The 22,821-nt window shown below is 35.4% G+C and overlaps 1 protein-coding gene across 1 annotated transcript; it reads right to left on the reverse strand.

Annotated features, from left to right (window-relative positions):
- Window positions 1-14,197: 14,197 nt before the first annotated feature.
- Window positions 14,198-22,310, reverse strand: LOC143909424 (facilitated trehalose transporter Tret1-like). Its single transcript, XM_077427407.1, has 6 exons — window positions 22,209-22,310; window positions 21,686-21,838; window positions 21,479-21,567; window positions 21,233-21,393; window positions 18,140-18,315; window positions 14,198-16,306 (listed from the first exon to the last, which is right to left on the reverse strand). The coding sequence occupies exons 2-6, from the start codon at window positions 21,828-21,830 to the stop codon at window positions 15,366-15,368; spliced, it is 1,512 nt and encodes a 503-aa protein (XP_077283533.1). The 5' UTR covers window positions 21,831-21,838; window positions 22,209-22,310; the 3' UTR covers window positions 14,198-15,365.
- Between the last annotated feature and the right edge of the window lie 511 nt (window positions 22,311-22,821).

Below are 22,821 nucleotides of genomic sequence, written 5' to 3' on the forward strand. Positions count from 1 at the left end.
AAGATTGAGAGATTTGACTTGTATGGTTATTATCCTTAGCTATATCGTAGTGCATTCCTATTAGGGGCGTTAAGCTTCAACTCATTGGAGTCTCGTCGTGTTATATTTCTGGGAAAGCACTTTTGTGAGTTATTAAATGGGATAGTACACAATTCTCTGGTTCTTAATGAATTGAGGTTTTATGCACGTAATAAGTTCAGGGACCCGAGGAATCGTGATTTGTTTGTTCCTCCTGTGGCTCGCACAAATATTTTGGCAACGTCTCCTATATCTAGGGCGATATATCTGCTCAACCGGGTTGTTGGTGAAATTGACCTGTTCAATGATAACTGTGCTAACCTGGTTGAGTAGTTGTGCCAGTGGTTGATTTTACCAATTATACGTGGGAATGATTATTATTATGATTATGATGTTATGATTATAATGATGTTGTTATTTTTATATGTTATTATTATTATGTTGGTATTATTATTATGATGTGATGTTATTATTATGATGATGTTATGATTATGTTTTATTATGATGATGTTATGATTTTATGTTATATTATTATTATCTTGTTATGATTGAATTACTGGCCACAGTGACGCATTGGAGCTCTCTGAAATGTCAATGTGGCTAATATGATAAAATAAAATATACTGGTTAAAATGTTATACCTATTTCACGTATTTATTTCATATAACACAATGGATTGTGTCAATCTGACTCGTCGGAATCAGTTAATATGTATTCTGTTCGGAATACAAATTCCATTCCTTTTATCCCCTTTTTGAATATAATTCACAGAACCTTTCAATGTCATCTGATTTTGATGTATTTTATTCTCAGTACTGTTCTCAAATAAAAACGTACCTTGGCTAGTAATTTGTCAAAAAGTCACATTTTTATTTTGAACATATTTTTTGGGTTATTTTAATATGAAACTCTTTTCCATAATTCGTAATAGTAATCAATATTAACGCATTGTTGAATTCTTAAGCATTCTGTAAAAAAACCTAAACCCAACTGTCTATATATAATTACTGGCAAGTAGCGGGAAACTGTATTTTCGCCCTGTAGAAACAAACTTATACAAGTTGATTTATATTCAAATATGAATTATCTAAAATACCAGATAAATTATATTAAAACTGGTAAAACACTTTAACGGTAGCTCATTTTAAACTATTGAAAACCTTACTGAAACACATGGGGAATCCAAAAGAGGGTGCCATGCACTTGAACGAATTTAATTTCACATATGTGTTTAATTTATGTGTTTTAATTTTTCTAAATCAACATTTCAAAAATTTATCTATACAAAAAATAAGACCATACAATTTACGGCCCAGTGCTTTTAACAAGATATTTACTTTATCTATGTGCATACGTAGTATCAATAGAATAAGTTTTGTGATCATGCGAAAATTCGAACTCGAGATTTTGACTGATTCGAACTCGGAATCGATCACTGATTACGTTTTCCCTAGAAAAAAATGTGTGTATGTGTGAGTAAATTTTGGGGATTATCTAAACACCGTTAGTCCTATCGAACTGAAATTTAGTATCGGTTACTGAAATTCTTATCGATACATTTTATTTTAATTTTTACATACCTCCTTTACGTTTTACTTACGATTACAATTCAGGAAAAAGTTTGCCTCTAATCCGATCGTTTTCATACTTTGCCATATTGCTCATTTTGGTCATCAATATAAGTAAATGGATACTCCGCCATTACGATGGCGCAAAAATATCGTGTAAGACGCGTTTGAAATCAGCCCGGCGAGATAGTTGTTGACGTTTATCCACCGTTTTTTATTAGTTTTAATTAAGTTTACCGAAAATGGTACCTCCCCTTATAGGTGTTAGAGGTACCTCCCCTTAATGGTACCTCCCTCTTTTTTTAAGTTTTTTAATTTAATTATCTCCCAAAGCGCTAACTGAATCAGACTCAAAAGTAATACATGTAATAGAAATTATAAATTTTATTCCCGAAAATTTTTTAAATATTTTTAATTCAACTGGAAGTAGTACTTTTAGTATAGAGAATCGAGGTTTTTTTATGTTTTTCTCAGAAACCTTTTCGTTTATTGAACTGAAATTTCATATCTAAAAGTCTAAGCTTAATATCAAGTTATATGTATATAAAATATGGTCAGCATCCGTCAACCGGAAGTGGCAGTTTATTTTGAATGTATTGGGAATTAGTGTCTCTAATAAACGTTGTGATATTTTCCACCTCAGTGAGTGTAGGTGATCAGAGATTATGTTAACCTATTTGTCTGGTAGCCTGCGCTCATCATTATTTTTATTTAATTTATATTTAGTACTAGCTGTATTACCCGGCTTCGCTCAGTGTTTATAATATAAACCGCTTAAACATGACTAAGCTAATTTAATTAAAAAAAAAAAAAAAATTTAAAAATTTAAAAAAAAAATAAAAAAAAAATAAAAAAAAAAATCAAATTTTTTTTTTGCCTTCTAGGGCTTCGCCCTCGGCACCCCCCTGAGCCTTTGCCTTCTAGGGCTTCGCCCCTCCACGCCCCATGAGCAATTGCCGTTTAGGGCTTCGCCCCCATGATCAGTTGCCTTTTAGGGCTTCGCCCCTCCACGCCCCCATGATTCAAAGCCGTCTAGGGCTTCGCCCCCCTTAGTTAATGCCTTTTAGGGCTTCGCCCCCCGCGCCCCCAAGATTAATTGCCGTTTCGGGCTTCGCCCCCCTTAGTTAATGCCTTTTAGGGCTTCGCCCCTCCGCACCCCCATGATTAAATGCCGTCTAGGGCTTCGCCCCCCCTAGTTAATGCCTTTTAGGGCTTCGCCCCCCGCGCCCCCAAGATTAATTGCCGTTTAGGGCTTCGCCCCCCTTAGTTAGAGCCTTTTAGGGCTTCGCCCCTCCGCGCCCCCATGATTAAATGCCGTCTAAGGCTTAGCCCCCATGATCAGTTGCCTTTTAGGGCTTCGCCCCTCCGCGCCCCCATGATTAATTGCCGTCTAGGGCTTCGCCCCCCTTAGTTAATGCCTATTAGGGCTTGCGCCCCATGAGGCTGGGCCCCCCGGGCCCCCTTCGGGGCCCCACGGGGCTGCGTCCCTTGTGGCGCCCCCTTTTGAGCCCCATGAGGCTGGGCCCCCCCGGGGCCCCACGGGGCTGCGCCCCTCGTGGCGCCCCCTTTTGAGCCCCATGGGGCTGCGCCCCATGAGGCTGGGCCCCCCGGGCCCCCTTCGGGGCCCCACGGGGCTGCGCCCCTTGTGGCGCCCCCTTTTGAGCCCCATGGGGCTGCGCCCCATGAGGCTGGGCCCCCCCGGGGCCCCACGGGGCTGCGCCCCTCGTGGCGCCCCCTTTTGAGCCCCATGGGGCTGCGCCCCATGAGGCTGGGCCCCCCGGGCCCCCTTCGGGGCCCCACGGGGCTGCGCCCCTTGTGGCGCCCCCTTTTGAGCCCCATGGGGCTGCGCCCCATGAGGCTGGGCCCCCCGGGCCCCTTTCGGGGCCCCACGGGGCCCCACGGGGCTGCGCCCCTTGTGGCGCCCCCTTTTGAGCCCCATGGGGCTGCGCCCCATGAGGCTGGGCCCCCCCGGGGCCCCACGGGGCTGCGCCCCTCGTGGCGCCCCCTTTTGAGCCCCATGGGGCTGCGCCCCATGAGGCTGGGCCCCCCGGGCCCCTTTCGGGGCCCCACGGGGCTGCGCCCCTTGTGGCGCCCCCTTTTGAGCCCCATAGGGCTGCGCCCCATGAGGCTGGGCCCCCCCGGGGCCCCACGGGGCTGCGCCCCTCGTGGCGCCCCCTTTTGAGCCCCATGGGGCTGCGCCCCATGAGGCTGGGCCCCCCGGGCCCCCTTCGGGGCCCCACGGGGCTGCGCCCCTTGTGGCGCCCCTGGCGGGGCCCCATGAAACTACTCGCCTTGCGCCCCCGCGGGGGTGAATCCATTGAATCGAAAAAAACAAATCGGCGCCCATGGATCGAAAAAAAAAAAAACGAATCACGTGTTCGATGACGTCACCGATCTACGGACGACGAAGAAGACGACGAAGAAGACGACGACCAAGGATACATACAAAGTCTCTTTCCAAATTATAGATTAGATTATAATAATAAATACATTATGTAAATAGATAGGTAATAATAATTACAAATTAATGACCGATGTGAGCTGACAGGTTGCGCCAATGCAACCAATTTCAGTTTTACAAAAAAAAGAAAAGTACAATAAATATTGGCAATCATTCATCTCATTCAAATAGATTCATGTCGAATCTCAAGAAACTGACCAATTCATCAAAATGACAATCAAACAGGTCCAAATGTTCATCTATCACATTAAGGAACCGGATAGCCTTAAATCGGATAGCCTTATATTAGTGAATTTTCATCTTCTCTCTTCATTTTTGCCTCGCGGGGGGATGTTCTGTATTAAAAAATACAAATATGTATTTTTTCTGTATCATTCTCGATCATATCTGTCTAAAAATAAAATCTAAAGGAGAAATGATAACAATAGAAATGTCGTATGCATATACATACATATGAATGATTTCATTCAAATTTATCTTTACAACCAATATTCTTACTGAGTTTTTATTTTTATTAATAAACATACTTTGCCCGTTTTTGGGCTGAACAGGTGACGTACATATTCACACATACATACATTTGTGAGTGTGGTATTTTAAATACACCCTCGAAAGCGAGGAAAGCTACGAATAGGTTACAAAAAGCTACCCTCTTTGTCTACGAGGCAAAAAGAAAAGCTCGCTAGTGAAGACGTATCGCACTCGCGCATACTACACCCACGGTTTCGTCGCATTATGGCGAATAGGTTTTATTATCTCTATAAATATTTTGACATCGTCTTATGTTAACCCAAAACGCAAACATCCTGAGGCCTCACGGCCATGGATTCTGTATCCAATTCCAAACGAACCGATCACAAGAAATAGTCTTATATGTATATATGTACTATATGTACATAATATGGCGTGTTTGAATATTATCCAATTTCTAAGTATTGGAATATTTGAGTATTATCAACATATTATACCTACAAGTATCGATTTCGCACGAGAGCAAACGTAAAGAGGCCGACCAGGTGGGGTTTGTTTGGTATATTTATTGTATCGATTTGAGATACACGAGGCTAGTACTTAGCCTATTGTGCATATATAGATTTGTCGGTTCACGAATTCAGTATTCAATATTTCATAATTTTAACTTTGAAAGACACAGAATGTGATTCTGAATGTGAATGTAACAGATGATGACATACATACGTACGTCACAGCTAAACCACTGCCAACAAAACATTTCATATACTATGTATATGTACATATATACGAATATAATAACAAAAGATAAAAAAAACTTCTTCATATGTATACTGTTAGAGACCATATCCGTCTATTTGCCTAGAGGAAACATTGGCAGCAAAGTATCTGAGCGTTTACCGCCAATTATTGAAAATTTATTTAATTAATTAATTAATTTATCTATTGGTGTTTTATATTGTTTATATATAGGTAGGTAGGTTTAACCATTTTTTTTTTCATATTAAACAATTAAATTAAATATATTTAAAATGTATTTGAAAATAATTCGATCGCCTGCGGATCGAACACAAGACCGACACATTTATTTTAATTTTTTTAATGAATAGCTTAATATGTCATAATCCATGCGAAGATATTATTTACATCGGGCATAACAATAGTCTTTAATAATTTTAAACTAATGGCATTTCACTATCATCCAACTGTCAAATATAATTATTTTTATAATAATGAAAGTTATGTCGGTCCTGAGATCGCTAATGCTTTTGCTAAATTTTTTAGCTCTGTTTTTGATCAGAGATCACCATCCATTGATGCTAATTTGGCTTCCCAAGTTGGTACTGAGGGTGTCGGTATAGACATTCCGCGGGTCTCGCTTGGAGATGTTAGGATGGCAATTTTGAAGCTGAAGGGGTCTGTTGGGCCTGACGGTGTGCCCCCTGACGTATTAAAGGCATGCTGTAATTCGCTCTTAGAGCCTCTTCAGTTTATTTTTAGCCTTATTCTTGGTTCTGGTAATTATCCTGAAAAATGGAAATTATCTTGAGTCATTCCTATACATAAAAGTGGCTCTAAAAATGAAGTTAAAAATTACAGACCTATTGCTATCTATTCCCAAAATTTTTGATAATATCCTTCACCGTTTGATTCTTTTGCAGTTCAAAAGATTGTTGTGTGATGAGCAGCATGGTTTTTCACCATGTCGTTCCACTACCACTAATCTTGCCTGTTTTTCATATTATACCATGTCTAAAGTTGACCGTGGACAACAAGTTGATGTAGCCTACTTTGACTTTCGAAAAGCATTTGATCTTGTCAATAATGACGCTCTTATGATCAGATTAACTTTATTATTATTGAAGTGGGCTTTTCTCCACGTCTTCTTAAACTCTTTGCTTCTTATCTTAGTGATAGGAAGCAATTTGTTAGATATGGTATTTATGAATCTCCTTTATTTTTTACGCGATCTGGTGTAACTCAGGGGTCCACCTTAGGCCCTTTACTATTTACAATAGTCATTAATAACCTCTCTAAAGTACTACGCAATGCTTCATGTCTCTTGTTTGCAAGCCGACGTTAAACTATTCTTTGCTGTTAAGGATGAGAGGCAAGCCTCTCTCCTTCAAGCTGATATTAACGCTGTTTTAGAGTTCAGTTTCAGTTTAGGGCTGGAACTGAATACAAGTAAATGTGCCATTATGAGTTATGGACGTGCGAATTCGCTTTATTTTCACGGATATTCCATTGGATCTGTATTGTTGAAGTGTGTGGAATTAATGGTCAACTTGGGTATCACTTTTGATCCTCAATTCGCCTTTCACAACCACATCAAGACAGTCGCTGACGTTTCCTTTCGTCGACTTGGATTTGTCTTGAGATATGCTAGATTATTCTCCAACCCCTTGTCTTCTCGCTTGCTTTTCAACTCGCTTGTTAGAAGTAAGCTAGAGTATAATGCGATTGTGTGGAATCCGCATGAAGCAAACTACTCTCTTATTATCGAAAAAGTGCAAAAAGCATTTCTTCGTTTTCTCTATAAGAAAGAGTATGGGTACTACCCTGTTCCGACCAAGTCTTCATGGTCAGCTTTCGTGGCGTTACGACCAAAGGAGCCGTTTTGGAGGGAGATCGGCGCCGAGCGCGCGTCCCCTCCTTCTAGCGTCGGTCGAGTGAACATCTCTGTTCGCTACCGAGTTTGTTCCCACCACCGAGTCCCGATCAGCTCAGCCTTGATCGGCAGACGATACTGGAAGTACAGCTTCAGTATACGTCCGGTGAGAAGTGAGGAAACCCTGGTCTCTCTTCGTCGAAGTCAGATCACGTAGTCACGTGTTTTGAGTGAGGTTATCATAACCTCTTGAACACGTGTGCGCTAATTTCAAGACGGACTCCCCCCCCCCCTTTTTTGCCCCCTGCTTGATCTCTGTATATATATATATATATATATATATATCAGTGGCGTGCGGTCCATGGATGCGGTGGATGCGGCGCATCCCCTATAACTTTAAAAAGCCAAGAGTATTTTTAATAAATATTTGAATTTCGCTTCGATGTATTCTTAGTGATGTACGTGATTATGATGTAGTATATGAGTATATATATATATATATATATATTTCACATATCACGTGTTTTTTGTTACATGATGCATTATATAGGATCTTTTGATAATTTTTATTAAGGATTCGCATAGGCGGCCACAGGCTAGTGACGGGTGTAGACGCTGACTGAAGTGCGCGCGCGTCATGGATTCGGAGTCGAGTCCGATCCCATTTGCGCATGCGCACTATGAGGCTGTCTTATTCGCGCGGACGCGTTGACACTTGTTTAACCTCTACGGTGGATTCGGTTTCTCTGTTTGCTTATCTATTGAGTTTCACTTGGAAGCCGCTGTTGATCGATATTTCCGCACGCTACGCCCCAAGTTATTTATCAAAAAGCTAGCCGATTCATTTCTTTAGACGAAGTTAATCATTTATACTGTAAGTTGGTTATTTTTTACTTTTGAATTAAGTTTTCATTTAAATTAGTTTCGTCTAACTTTATTTTTAGTTTACTGTTCCACTACTTACGAGTTTTCATTATTGCCTTTAATATGGATATCGAAAATAACAATGAGAGTGGACTTGTCGTCGAGATCAATAATAATTGCAATTGTTTAATTGAAAATGTGCTGAAAAGAAGATTTGCTTCTCTCCCATTTAATGAAAAGGAGATTATTGTTAAGAGCCCCAAACCCACACCAATATTAAATATTCAGTCTAAAACAAAAACATTTAAAAGGTATTTTAACACAGAAACATACGAAAAAATTTCATGGATTTGTGGATGTGCTCACTTAACGAAATTATTCTGTTGGCCATGTATTTTATTTTCTCAAGAAGTGAATGTCTGGAGTAAATTTGGATTTTCTGACCTAAACAATTTAAGTAAATCGCGCAAGAGACATGAATGTTCTCAAGCTCACATATGTTCTGCTGCTCAATTTAAAAAATTTGGAAAGGGACCTCGTATAGAAAATTTTTTAAGTGCTCAATTTAAAGCAAATATTGTAATGCACAACAAAGAAGTTACTGCAAATAGATACATTTTGTCGAAATTAATAAGCGCGATCTGTTTTTTAGCAAAACAAGAACAACCTTTACGAGGACATTTTGAACACCAGGAATCGGAAAATAGAGGGAATTATATTGAATTGCTGTATCTGTTGAGTGAATCAGACATAAAATTGAAAACTCATTTAGATAACTCTACGGTGTTTACTGGACTATCGAACCATATACAAAATGTCTTGGTATCCGCAATATCAAAAGTCTTGCTAGATGAGATTAAAACTGAAATACGTGCATCAAAATTTGTTTCCATAATTGTGGACGAATCTACAGATATCAGTCGCAAAGCTCAGCTATCTACTATTTTTAGATATGTAGATGAAAACAATGAAATTCAGGAGAGATTTGTTGGATTTGTCGATGTTAGTCCCAATAGAACAGCTAATGCTCTTTTTCAGCACATACGTGAGACCTTGGAAGAATTTGGTTGTTTGGACAAATTAATTGCACAAACGTACGATGGAGCGGCTGTAATGTCCGGGGAGCATAATGGAGTGCAACGAAAAATTCGAGATATTTGTCCTAATTCTTTATTTGTCCATTGTTACGCTCACAGATTGAATTTAGTTTTATAAAAATTTGTTAAACATATATCCGGATGCAAACGTTTTTTCAGCCGTATGTTGTCATTTTCAACTTTTTTTTGTAAGTCTTCAAGAAGAATTTCCCTTCTCAATTGTCAAATAAAAAAACGATTTCCCACTGCTGCCCCTACACGATGGAACTACAATAGCAAAATTTTAAATATGGTATTAGAATATCAAACAGAATTAATGGAAATATTTAATCAAATAATTAATGATGAAGACGAATGGGATACTGATGCTGTCATAAATGCTGAAGTCCTTCATCGTTATTTAAAAGAGTTTGAATTCAATTTCAATTTGCATTTATTTTCTGCAATATTTAATTCGGCAGATTTTTTATTTGAAATTTTACAAAAAAAAACCTTTGACATATCGTATTGCGTAAGTGAAATTAAAAAATTTGTAAAATATTTAGATAACAAAAAAGACGATTTTGATTAATTGTGGAACAAAGTAATAACTAAAAATTTTAATAGAAAAAGAAAATATGCTGAATGTGAAGAAGATGTGAAAACAACGTATAAACTTCACTATTCTGAAATTTTAGAAACTCTTTCAGTAAATACAACCAATCGATTTCGAGATATCGAAAATTTAAAATTTCTCGAATTTTTTAACGTCAAAAAATTTAAAGAATATGAAAATAATTTTCCAGATTTCCTATTTAAATCACTCCACCTAACTTATGGAAAATACTTTGATTTTATGAAATTAAAAAGCGAATTAATTTACATGTACTCAACGCAAGATTTTCATTTGAAATCTATAAATGACGTAAAGGAATTAATTGTGAAAGATGATCTAATAGACGTTTTGGAACAAGTATTTAGTTTAATACAATTAATTTGTACGATACCTTCCACGAGCGCATCGGCTGAACGATCATTTTCGACTATGAAAAGAATTAAAACGTTCACCAGAAGTAGTCAAAGTGAAGAAAGACTCTCTGGTCTTGCTTTAATTGCAATCGAAAAGAAAATAATGTCAAATTTAAAAAACAATAAAAAATTCTATGATGCGGTTATCGATGAATTTTGTAAAAAGGAACGAAGAATAAAATTAAATTTTAAAAAATAAATTGGTCGGTTTTTTTTTTCAAACAAGGGACAGCATCCCTTGTTTGAAAAGTCACCGCCCGCCACTGATATATATATATATATAAAATACAGTCACCATACAAACAGAATTACAATCTGTTTTCATTATTATACAATTTCCCGCCTTTGTCCCGTATCACACTCACTTACGCACACTGTACGAGAGAGATAGAGATATACATCGAGCCGAGCCGACATCAGCAGAGACCAGACCGCAGACGACGACCGGTAGATCCCTTGGAGGAAACCAGCCCCGCCCACGCTTACCACGAGCTTCTCCCAAACCGACTTCCGGTGTCCCTCGAGTTAAGGACCCCTGGAGTCTGTACAACCCATATCTCTATCCTACTCCTTTCCTTTTGGGCATGCTTGGGTATAATTCCCTTGAACTTCGGAGAAACTTCTCGTTAATTCGTTTCGCTCTCCAGCTATTGCGTGGTAATACGACATGCCCGTTGTTGCTGGAACAGTTGGGACTTTATGTCCCTAATAATTATGTGCGTGGTAGACATCATCATTTGATGGTTGTACCTGCTGCTCGCACAGTTCTTTTTCGAATGGCTCCTATTCCAAGAGCTATTCGACTTCTCAATGAAATCGTTGCTGCCGTCCCTGAATGTGATATTTTCCACCTTGGGGAGCGTAGATTATCGGATGTTATTTTAACATATTTATCTGGTAACCTGCGCTCATCATTACATTTTTAATTTGAATGTGATGAATGAGTGGAATCTTAATCTACTCTCTTCCATTTGGGCCTCGCTGTGATTTTATTTTTTATTCATATTTTGTTGATTTATTTTACTTTATCTTTCTCCTTTGTACATTTTATGTACTATTATTTCCCTTTTGTTACTTTTTATTATTTTTTTATTCTGCTTTCTAATTTTTCTGTTTTTTTTTACTTGTATTTTTTGTTTGTTGTTCCTGTAATGCCACAATGGTCCAAATCTATTAATAAAATAAAATAAAATAATAATTTCACTAATAGGGGCCCAGTGAATATGAAATTTCCGTAGTGAAATTATCACTATACCCGGGAAAATCTAATTAGATATGATTTCACTAAAACGTCAGTCTAATTGTAATTTAACTGCTTTTATAATTTCACTGTGACTAACATATATAGGTACATAGTTTTAAATTAAGAATCAATTTTGGAATGTTTACTATCTCATGTTACTCTTTAACTAACTTATTAAATGGCTTGAAAAGATTTTCATCCGCTGGAGCGCTTCGGTACAATATTATACATAATATATGTATGAATTGAAATTTTTATTTTATTTAATTATGTGGAATTATTGTTATTCAAATGTTACATAAATATATATATATATATATATATATATATATATATATATATATATATATATATATATATATATATATATGTACACTAGTGATATGCCCGTTGAAAATTTAACGGGTGGTTTCGGAAAGAAATTGATAATTGAAGTTGGAGCTGACAAAGTAATACATAATGCATACAAAAGTTTAGCTGTCATATTTAGTTTACAAAATGTAATACTTTCCGATTATAAACAAACGGGCATTGACCTCGCAACCTTGATTATTTTACACATAACAAATTACATACATGATGTGCATTTAGTACACGTTTCCCGGATAAGACCGCGCCGAGAATTATGGGATATGGGTTCGATACCTTGTGCCCGCTATTTCGATTTTATTTTATTTTTCAAATATCGTTAAAATATAATTAATTTTAATTAAAAAATATATATTTAATTTTTTAATATGAAAACAAAAAATAATGGTTCAAACCCTCGCTAAATAAAATTATTATCACGTATTTTTATATGGCAAGAAGGAAACAATTTCAATTAATGTTTAAAAAAAAAGGCCAATGGAAAATTTTACATTGGCATCGTCGGTAACTCTGTGTTCACGCGAAGGTACGCGGGTTCGATTCCGAATGAATTTATACAAAGTTTAGTATTTTTATCGATTCATTATTATGTTCGGCTAGCGTTAGGACACACACACACACACACACGCTCAAACACATACACACATACATACACATACACACAGAATAGCTTATTTATATTTATAATAATATATACAGCTGAACTTTTAAATAAAATTATCTAAACAAAAGCTAAAGTTTTTAACAAGAAATATGCCTTCTTTTGTTTTTAAGAAGAATATAATTTCCGACGCCTCTACAAATAAATTTCAATTTAAATTCATTTGAAATAACAGGAAATGTACAAATTATCTACGAACATCTGAACAGGTAAATTATTGAATTATTCCCGTAAAATTTTCGGATATAACTGACGCATATATCATTTCGATATCTATAACGACAAATTTGTCAAATTAAATGAACCTCGAGAGGATTGATTTGAACTGTCGCTTGCAAATTGATAGATTCCGAACAAGAACGGAGCGATCGTGCCGTCATCAAATGAAAGTCTCCATCATCACCGTGATGGGGGTGTTTTTCGAGTGGGTGGCCGAGGTGTTGATGGAGCGTCTAGTATTTTCACGTCATCGCCATCAGCGATACATCACGGACGATGTGCCCGAATCAGCAGCACAAAGGGGCGGATTCCTGTAATTAGTCGGCGACGATCCGTCGCGATAATCAATCTTCGAAGCCTGTCGCTTTTAATATTTAAATTATAACAAATTATTCTCGGAGAAATTTCGCGGGGGTGAATGGGGAGGAAACGTTCGCTCGCTGAAACAAGGCACGCCCATATACGCAGTAAGCGTTCGCGGTACTTACCCACGATGAATTTTTAAAATAGACGGTTAATGTACATATGTACTTATGTACATACATGTATACAGATGTTTGCGTAGTGTTTTTGTGCACGTGGGAACAACGGGCCGTGGAAGCTGAGGGGCTCTCGTGCATGGAGACATCGTCTACAATAGACCGGACTTGACTTAAACAATGGACCGGCAGTTCAATATTGACGGGCTTATTATTATTGTTCGGTTTTGATCGATCAGCTCGTCGTGATGTTGACGATTAAATTTGTGAATTCGGACGGATTCGAGAGATAAAGCCGTACAGGTTCGACACAATGGGACTTAATTCGTGAAATGGAATGGAATTGAATCGCCACCGAACGAAATACATTTATTTTTTGCTCCTCGAACAAAAAGGAGACTGAAATGTACGATTTATAAGCTAACATTAAAATTTGTTCACGTGTTATTGAAATCCATCGTTTCGTGTACCTATGTATTGTGACAAGTATAGTGACTAGATTTTGCAGTAAACATGTAATAGTGTCTAATTTTCAATAGTAATTGTATGCCTGATAGCATTTCATTTAGATGATAAACCAGTAGAAGTAGTAAATAAAGATTTATATTTAGTTTGACGTGTCCGGTAGTAAAGAAGAGGAAATAAAGCCATGTATGAAATTAGGATGGAGTGCATTTGGACGAATGAATGCGGTTTAAAAATAAAAAAATGCCACTTTGCCTGAAGAAAAAGATCACCAGTCAATGTGTTTTTCCAGTGATGACGTATGGATGTGAAACGCCAAGTAGCTAAAGTCCAATTAACTCAAAGATTCTTGGCATAATGAGGATAGACGGGAAACGGAATACGTGGGTGAGAAGTATGACAAGAGTTGTGGATATAGTAGATTGACTGAAAAGATTGAAATGGCCGCGTAGCTAGAAGAATGGTCAAAAGAAATGCTAAAATGGTACCTGAGAGAATGCAAAAGAATAAAAGGAAGACCGCAGGGAAGATGGGTAGACGAAATTAGGAAAATGTGTGGAGTGAGATGGGTGAGATGGAAGCGTGTTGGAGAGGCCTTCAGACTGTAGATAATGATGTAATAGTATATTTAAGATTTTAATAAAAGGCAATTAGTTTGGTAACTTTATGAAATATAATAAAGTCTTTGATGAAAACTAAAAGTAATAGGTACAATTTAGGAAATATTTTACATTATTTACATATTACAAAAATTTCAGATTATTTTCTTTTAATTTATGAACACGTGTTTGTATTCAACTCTCCTCTTCTTATTTATTTGTTTTTTAATATATTTTCCCATGATGCCATTAAGGGGTACCCCTAAGCGATACCCATGGTATTAAACATGTACACATATAAATTTATAGGTTATAAATTTGAAATTATATTCAAATAGTTGTGGCATAGTGGGTAGAATGATTTTGCAAATTTTATGAGGAACATTTTCAACAATGAAATCAGATAATTTGGCAAACTCTGATCTGTCACAAATATCTTAGTCTGACCAACAATACTACAGAAATACTTCTGAATAAATTCATTTCAATCAAAGTCAACCTAGGGCTTGAACCCCGGAACCTCTCGGTAGTTAGCATTAGCGCAACCATTGAGCTATACTCCTGGCTTATAACATATTAGATCGGTTCTATAAAAAAAAATTAGGAAAATGTAAAAACAAGTTGCAAGATACATATATCTTTATTTACATTTTTATTATTTTATTATTATATTTTATTTCTTTTCCTGTCATCTAACGTAGTTTTACTGATTCGACAACACCGTATTATTGGGAAGAAAGCTGTCCTTATAATAATAAACTGGAAAACATATAGATATTTATATAACTACATAAATACATACATACATATGTATGTACATATATACATACATATGTATGTACATATATACATACATATGTATGTACATATATACATACATACTATTAAATTTATATTATATACATATATACATACATACTATATAAAATTTAAAATAGTACTTACTATTTTAAATTTTACTATATAAATTATGTGTCAAATTAGATTCCATGTACATTTATCTATTGATACACATATTTACAATAAAATTAAATCAACGATTCATTCAATATTTATAACTATCACGATTAATCTAAATAGAAAAATGTAACTACTCAGGTACTCTAGCATTATTTTGTTTACGCACTGAAAATTTCCAAAGGAACGTCTCGGAGCGAACGCTCTCGACATCTTAAAATGTTTTCGCATTTAAATTGAATTTCAAATTACACTCCTTTACTCTGCATAAAATCTCACTTGGTTGACGCTATTGATATACTGTCAATTTCAATTATATGCCTGTGCTTCCTAAGTTTGTTTCCGTTGAGCTCTTTGTGTATCTGATCTAAACTTTTATCTTTGGTTTCCGGAACGAAAAAGTAAACGAACGTAGCGGCTATAGCACAAATCGATCCGAAATTCCACAAAACCCACCCGATGCCTACGGAATCCACCATGTTTTGATAAAATTTCGTAACTGCGAAAGCCAAGAACCAATTGAGACCAGCGGCAATAGCCGTGGCCCTTCTTCTGATATTAGAAGGGAATATTTCCCTAAGCATCAACCACGGTATAGGACCAATTCCTATAGAGTACAGGCTCACATATCCGGACAAACAAACAATAGGCACCCAGTGATAATCTTCAGTGTCGGTCATAGCGTTAAGATGAAAATATATACCCAAACCGGCTATATTAGCACCCATGAACAAATTTGAAAGTATCAACATTGGTCTCCTTCCTATTCTAGAAAGGAATGCCGCTGACATGTAAGCTGAAGCGACTTGAATTATTCCAACGATCACGGCTGATGTTTCCGGCGTTATCTTAGTACCGGACATTGAGAATATTTTTCCCATGTAGAAGATAAGAGCACTGATTCCGCTCAACTGCTGGAATACCATCAAAGTGAAAGCCACGACTAGCGCCTTCACGTTCGACCTGGTGGCAATCATATCCTTGAACCGTCCTTGCATGGCTGTTGTTTTGATTATGTACTCCTTTATTCTCGTCAGTTCTTCGTCAATATCGCAACCGATCCCTCTTATGTAGAGTAGGGAATTTCTGGCTTCGACCACCTTCCCTTGGGTCATTAGGTAGACTGGTGATTCGGGCATGAACAAAAAGGCAACGAAATAGACAGCAGGTACGATCGCGCATATCAGGGATAACACGGTCACATTACCTGCCATACCTGCAAAATTAAAAATATTCATCATTACAGATTAATTGTGAGTTGGTTCAAATATTTAAAAAGAGGTGTTTTGTTAAATAAAGATCATTTTGAGAGCTATTTATATTAAATAATATATTCATAGAGCAATATAAATATCTTTAAATGTTGTGGAAATATGTATATCGATAATGAATGTGTATAAAAACATTTTTCTTTATTTATGTATTGGTGTTGATAAAACTACCTCAGAAACGCACTTCGTATACGATATGTTATCATTGCATTACATATATTTCAAATATACACATAGTTATGTACATATATATATCGTCATAGTTTGAATATTTTTGATAAATATGTTCGAAAAAACATTTCTAAATAAAAAATACCACATATCAATATTTTGATGATAAATGACTTGACCTGTTGTGATTGTACGAACTTAAAATATTGTCGTTGAACTGTCGTGTAATCATAGAAAAAGTACGTTGTTAAAACTTTTTGATCTTTTGGATACAAAAAAAAAACAACTGTTTTTATCAGCGAATATGTCTAGCAGCAAATTGAACGTTACTTTAGCGGTGAAAGCTTTCGCCCGTTTCGCAAACTTATTCATATATACATCATTCGAAATTGTGAAAGTTTTTCATGCTCATGTCTGGAATACGTGTCGAAAGCCGAAAAGTGGGGAAATAAGAAAATTTCTTTAAAAAGTTCCTCAACCAGTACAGCAAGTGTGCATTGGTAAATTTTCGATTACGGGAAATGTTTGAAAAAATATTACATCATACAAATTCATAATTCAATACCACATGATAGCTTGGTTTTAGCCACAAATTGATACTCGGATGATGATTTTTTTTATAAATTAGTATTTTTTAAATTAAAGAATAATTTATTCCGACTAGCATTTTCAAAACAGTTTTAATAAAATAGGAGAAATTCGTATTTTATAAGGTCTATTTACTTATTAAAAAAACTATATTTTTACCATGATGCCATTACGGATTGTCCCTGAGCGACACGTTTATAGTATTGAACTTGTATATAAATCTATAGGTTATAAATTTTAAATCATACCCAAATAGCAGGTAGGATGGTTTTGTCAATTTTACGAAAAACCGTTTCAATAATAAAATCAGATAAATTGACAAACTCTGATAGGACTTGGAGTCACAAATATCCAAGTCTGACTAGCAGCACTGCATAAATACTCCGAATTAATTCTTTCCAATCAATCTCAACCTAGATTTTTTACAATGAGTATAATAAATTCTATTGTCTATACATATCTAATGAATATATGAGCCGTTATAGTATTTGAAAGTGATGGAAGTCCAATTTTCAGTTCCAAAAACGCTGGTTTTGTTTGACTTATGTATTTCAAAAATTCAATCTTTTAATTAAATCACTTCTTTTAATTCGATATGTCCAGAATCTCGGAAAAGCAGAAAAAAATTATTACGGCCACCAGTATTTTAAAATATTATTCAGCGCAAAACATTATATTCAATGTTTTCTCAAATATTTATCAAAATTAAGAAAAATGGACTTAGATATGCCACTTTAAATATAGCGGATAATAAATTAAAAATCACAACGAATGAAATTATTATACAATAAATATGTAGGTATGACATGTTCTTATTTTTTTTTTTTCGTTCTTTTATCATATAAAATAAATGTATTGAGGACATCTGCTATGTTGCAAAGACCCATTTTGAAAAATAAAATATCAATACTCTAAAAACAATTTGGTCAAATATTTTTTTATTGTTGGATTCGTTCGGCGAGTGCGAACAGTGAAAGCAGTGGAGTGCATATTTATTGAATTCGTAGCATACTATTTACCTGCTAAAAATCCAAATAATATTCCGGAAGTCAATTGAATTTGATAAAAATTTCCAACAGCATCTCTTGCAGTGGGATGCGCCATTTCGACAACGTACGGTGGCACTGCTACGCTTATGGCGCCTACAGCTACGCCACCTACGAATCTTCCCACGTAGAAACAATACACTGAAGTGCTGAAATGTGAAAATGCAAATTGGTTATTAATCCGAAAACACGTTTGAAATTCATATATGCATAATTATAAAACACAATAAGGCCGGTATACGAACATACATTCATTCACACACACATAGGATGGAAGCTTTGAATAGGTTCATATTTGCAAGCAAATTGACATCGGTCGCGTAATCATAACAAATCTGCCCCCTTGTTTATTTCAGATTCAGACACACTAGATGGTTGAATTGAATTGCATCGTCGATTTATGAATAAATTTCATTGCGCGCCGCTCGAAGACTCGTAAGACGAGGTCGGTACCTATGCACATACACACATATGTATGTACATATATCTATGCATGTAGAATGTACGTGAAATATTCAAAAAATCGATGAATATTTCCTATTTATACTTACATACATACGAGTGCATATGTGTGATGGGTACAAACAGGGGAGCGGATTAAATCTGAACCTGATCAGTGTGTATAAATAAATTCGTATAAATCCAATGTCAATTTCATAGTGAAAATATGTGGATTTATAGCGATGGATTTATAGCGTTTGACGCTCGCTCGGTTTCGATTAATTCTCCCGTAAAAATAAACAAACGTACGTGAGAGAGGCTTCAGCGTTACGTGAAATCTATTTTTGTTCTAATCAATTCAATTTTTTATCCGATCCCGGCGACTGAGTTGATTCAGTTTTGATTTTCATATGCATATGTACGTGTGATATTCAGTGTGTGTACATAGATGCTTGTCGGCGAAATTGTTAAATCTCGGGTAAGCGGTACGAATTCAATACGAAAATATGCATAGCTTTTCATTTTAACCGCAGTAATTTAATCAATAGCGTGATTCCGTAGTCAAAGCACAAGTTCATGATTATTAATTGGCAGTCAAAGGGTTCATTTGACGGTCAAAGGGCAAGAGTTGCACGGCTTATTCGAATTCGTAATACCGGAGATGAAATTTACACGGTACACTTGCTTGGTTTCGTGCCAAAAATTATTGTCTTGACAAGGCGTACTAAAGTCAAACGCAGCTTTCTATATGACCTTTGTGTGAGTACGTAGATATAATATATGAGCGTGTACATTATATTATGTTTTTCCTCGAAACCTTTCGGTGTGTTGAACTGAAATTTTATTTCTATGAGTATCGGCTTAATAATATCGAGTAAAATAATAAATTTATAGTTTTAGTTTTGTTGGCTTCTATTCTTTTACTGTTTTTTATTTGATTGTTTAAATATCTGTGCTCTTCGAATGTAGAAAAAGTAGAATGTTTTCCTCTTAAAAAAATCTAAAAATGCTGTTAACGCAAGATTTTCTCCACACTACTTAACGTTTTAAGATTATTTTTATTTTGTATGTACTATCTCAAAGTTGATAAGGTTTTGGTTAGAATCTGCAAACCAGAAGTAGCTTTATTTAAAGAATCTTTAATTATTTTATTTTGACCTTTGTAATTATTTAAATTATCTTTTTGATATATGATGCTTATGATCTTTATACTGATATTAAGTATTAAAAAAATTATGAATAAAATCCGACAACTGGAAGTGGAACTTAAAAGTCTTACTAAAAATTCAAAAAGTGTGAGTTTCCCTACATTTCCACTCAAATGAGAACGTTCTTATATCCGGTAGGTGTGCGTAATTATTGAATTTAAGTTTTGATACTTCTTATTCCCCAAATACGTTTGGGGTATATAAGGTTTGATAACATCCAATTTTTATGTCCAGTATTTTAAATTCCAGTGTTAAGCTTACGTTTATTTAATATATACTAATGAATGATAGGTATACTATTTTCATCACAATACAATTTAATATATATATAAATATATAGCTTTCCCGAGATTAGACTATAGAAGGAAGTTAATAGTCGAAACACAAACGACGAATGTGTGACAAAATGAGTATTTTCTACTCCATCTCAAGGGACCCGAGCTTCATTTTATTAAATTGCCAGGGTGAGGGATTAATAACATACCACTTCCCATTTATTTTCATTTGAACGCCACCCCATCCTTTCATCCCCTTAACAACAGTTCAGAAACTCAAATTAACACCATCGCGCGTCGGAGAGCACTCGACAAACTCGAATGTTTGTCTTTCTTTCGTCTCTTTAACGCAAGGAAACTTTTACAATATACATATGTATGTGTAATTTATATAGATATACATACACACTCACAAATTTTTATACATTTATATATATATATATATATATATATAAATATATATATATATATATATATATATATATATATATATATATATATATATATATATATAAATATATATATATATATATATATATATATAATATATATAATATATATATATATATATATATAAATATATATATATATATATAAATATATATATATATATATATATATATATATATATATATATATATATATATATATATATAAATATATATATATGTATTTTCTTTTCATTTTAAAACCAAAGAAAAGCAAACATCCGAAAAACGTTTGTGCCGCGAATGTTGTTGACATGTGCGTATACAATATGTATATCTATGTATGTATGTATGTATATACTCACAGGATCTTCTATTTACATATCTTGTATTCGATATAATCATACCTCTGTATTTGTTCATAGGAATACATGTGAAATTGAATATGGTGAGTTTTACTTCAATAGCATTGAACCGTAACAAGATTGTGTATGCAATAGATACCTAACATATGTACATTGATACGACTATGAAAAAATAATAAATTCATTCCATTTTCAATAAAAATAAAATCTTATGATATTTTTCTAACACTATAAAATTAATTCAAATAATTCGAAATCGAATGTCATTCCATTTTAGGTTTAATCAAATTGAAAATTCTTGATTTTTTATGAATTGTGGATTTTTTTGAATAGCTGGGGGGCACAATACCTGAGAGCAATTAGGAGCCATGCAACTGTCATGGGTATAGCCAAACTGAGCAGCGTCTTTTTACGACCGAACCTTTCTGCTATTAGTCCTGTAGGAATAGCCCCGATGAAAGCACCGAAATTCAACAAAGATGCTATCCAAGATCCTTCGTGGGGCGATACCTGTAATATACAGATACTCCATGTAGATGTCTGGGCCAATTTCTATAATTATAACGAAGCTTAAAGGGATGAAACCGAGACTCACCTTTATGTGTGCATTTTCCGTTAATAAAAGGGGTAAAGCCGACGAGGTCCATGCCAGGAACGTTCCCGACGAAAAAGCTGCTATTGTCACTGAAACGCGATCGAAATAGTTTCAAAGGATTTTCTCTTTAGAAGCACTTAAGTGGCTTTAAATCCGTGCTTAAATATATACGTATCTACTTGGGTATGCTTAAATAAATATACATACCTATTCCGGCAGCTAAATACTGTGTGGTTTTGTCAGCATATTTCTTCTCAATCGGTACGACAATTGCATTTTGCATTTCAGCTAAATGTTCTTCACTTCTTGTTGATAACTTGACTTCATTCATATTGTTTATGAACGGCGCCATTATATTTTCTTTATAAAATTATGTTGTTTAAATTGTTATATGTAGTTTTAGTACATATTCGTTTAATATTATATATGTATGTGTTGATTATATGAACATCGATGAGAGAATAAATAGTGAACGATTCGGATGAAAATGAGCCCTAAAGGTGAACGAAGAGGCAATGGATCGATTCTTTAAGTTTTGCTGGGTAATGTAGCGTGGAAAAAAGAAGAAATGGGAAAAGTGTTCTACCTTTAAAACTTATATTACGAAAATGTAAAATGCCTACACAATTTGTATGTGAATGGATTTTCCCCCAAAATACGAATATTAGTTCAAAGTATGTGTGTATTTGTATGTACCTATATATGTGAGTTTTAAATTAAAATAATGTACCTTCTATGAGAAGATTAAAACTGTATAAGCCGTACTTTCAAACGATCGTTAGTGCCGGGAGCAGTAGCTCTACTGATAGCAGTGAGACATCAAAGAAGCTCTGACGAGACGAAAAAGTTTTACACTTATTTATTTCCTCAGACCAAGACTGATAAGGGGCGTCTCCATCGCTAGGAAATATCTCCTTTGTGCATACACAGCGGCTCAAAATCTCGTCTTATTTACGGGGGAAGACGCTGTTGGAAAAATCTACAAGTTTTTCCACCTCGTCAAGATTGCGTTTATTCTGTAGCTAGAAATATCCTCTTTGAGCTTTTTCTTCTTTTTTTTTGAAAAACGCTACAGTAATTCAGCGTTGACGCCACATTTTTAAATTGAAGATAGTCCTAGATTTTCTCAGTTTGAACTTCTACATAATTAAACTGCTTATCATTTAGAGACAAGGCCAGGATACTTAGCCGGCAAAATTTAAAGGACTTCACTAACACATTTTTTAGATTACTAAAGCTTATATTCACATTTTGTAATGTTCAGTATGTCCTCTAAACTAAACCCCATTCATTAAAACTAACCATAATTTGGAATAATAAAATAAACTGAATTCATTTATATA

Source organism: Arctopsyche grandis, chromosome 3, assembly GCF_051622035.1.
Source record: "Arctopsyche grandis isolate Sample6627 chromosome 3, ASM5162203v2, whole genome shotgun sequence".
NCBI lineage: Eukaryota > Metazoa > Arthropoda > Insecta > Trichoptera > Hydropsychidae > Arctopsyche > Arctopsyche grandis.

Excerpts from the sequence above, each read along its gene's own strand:
- LOC143909424 (XM_077427407.1), bottom strand. The coding sequence starts at position 21,830 with ATGGCGCCGTTCATAAACAATATGAATGAAGTCAAGTTATCAACAAGA. Across the intron at positions 18,316-21,232 it reads TGGCTCCTAATTGCTCTCAG|CACTTCAGTGTATTGTTTCT; the intron begins GTATTGTGCCCC and ends TTCACATTTCAG. Across the intron at positions 16,307-18,139 it reads ATTATTTGGATTTTTAGCAG|GTATGGCAGGTAATGTGACC; the intron begins GTAAATAGTATG and ends TTAATTTTGCAG.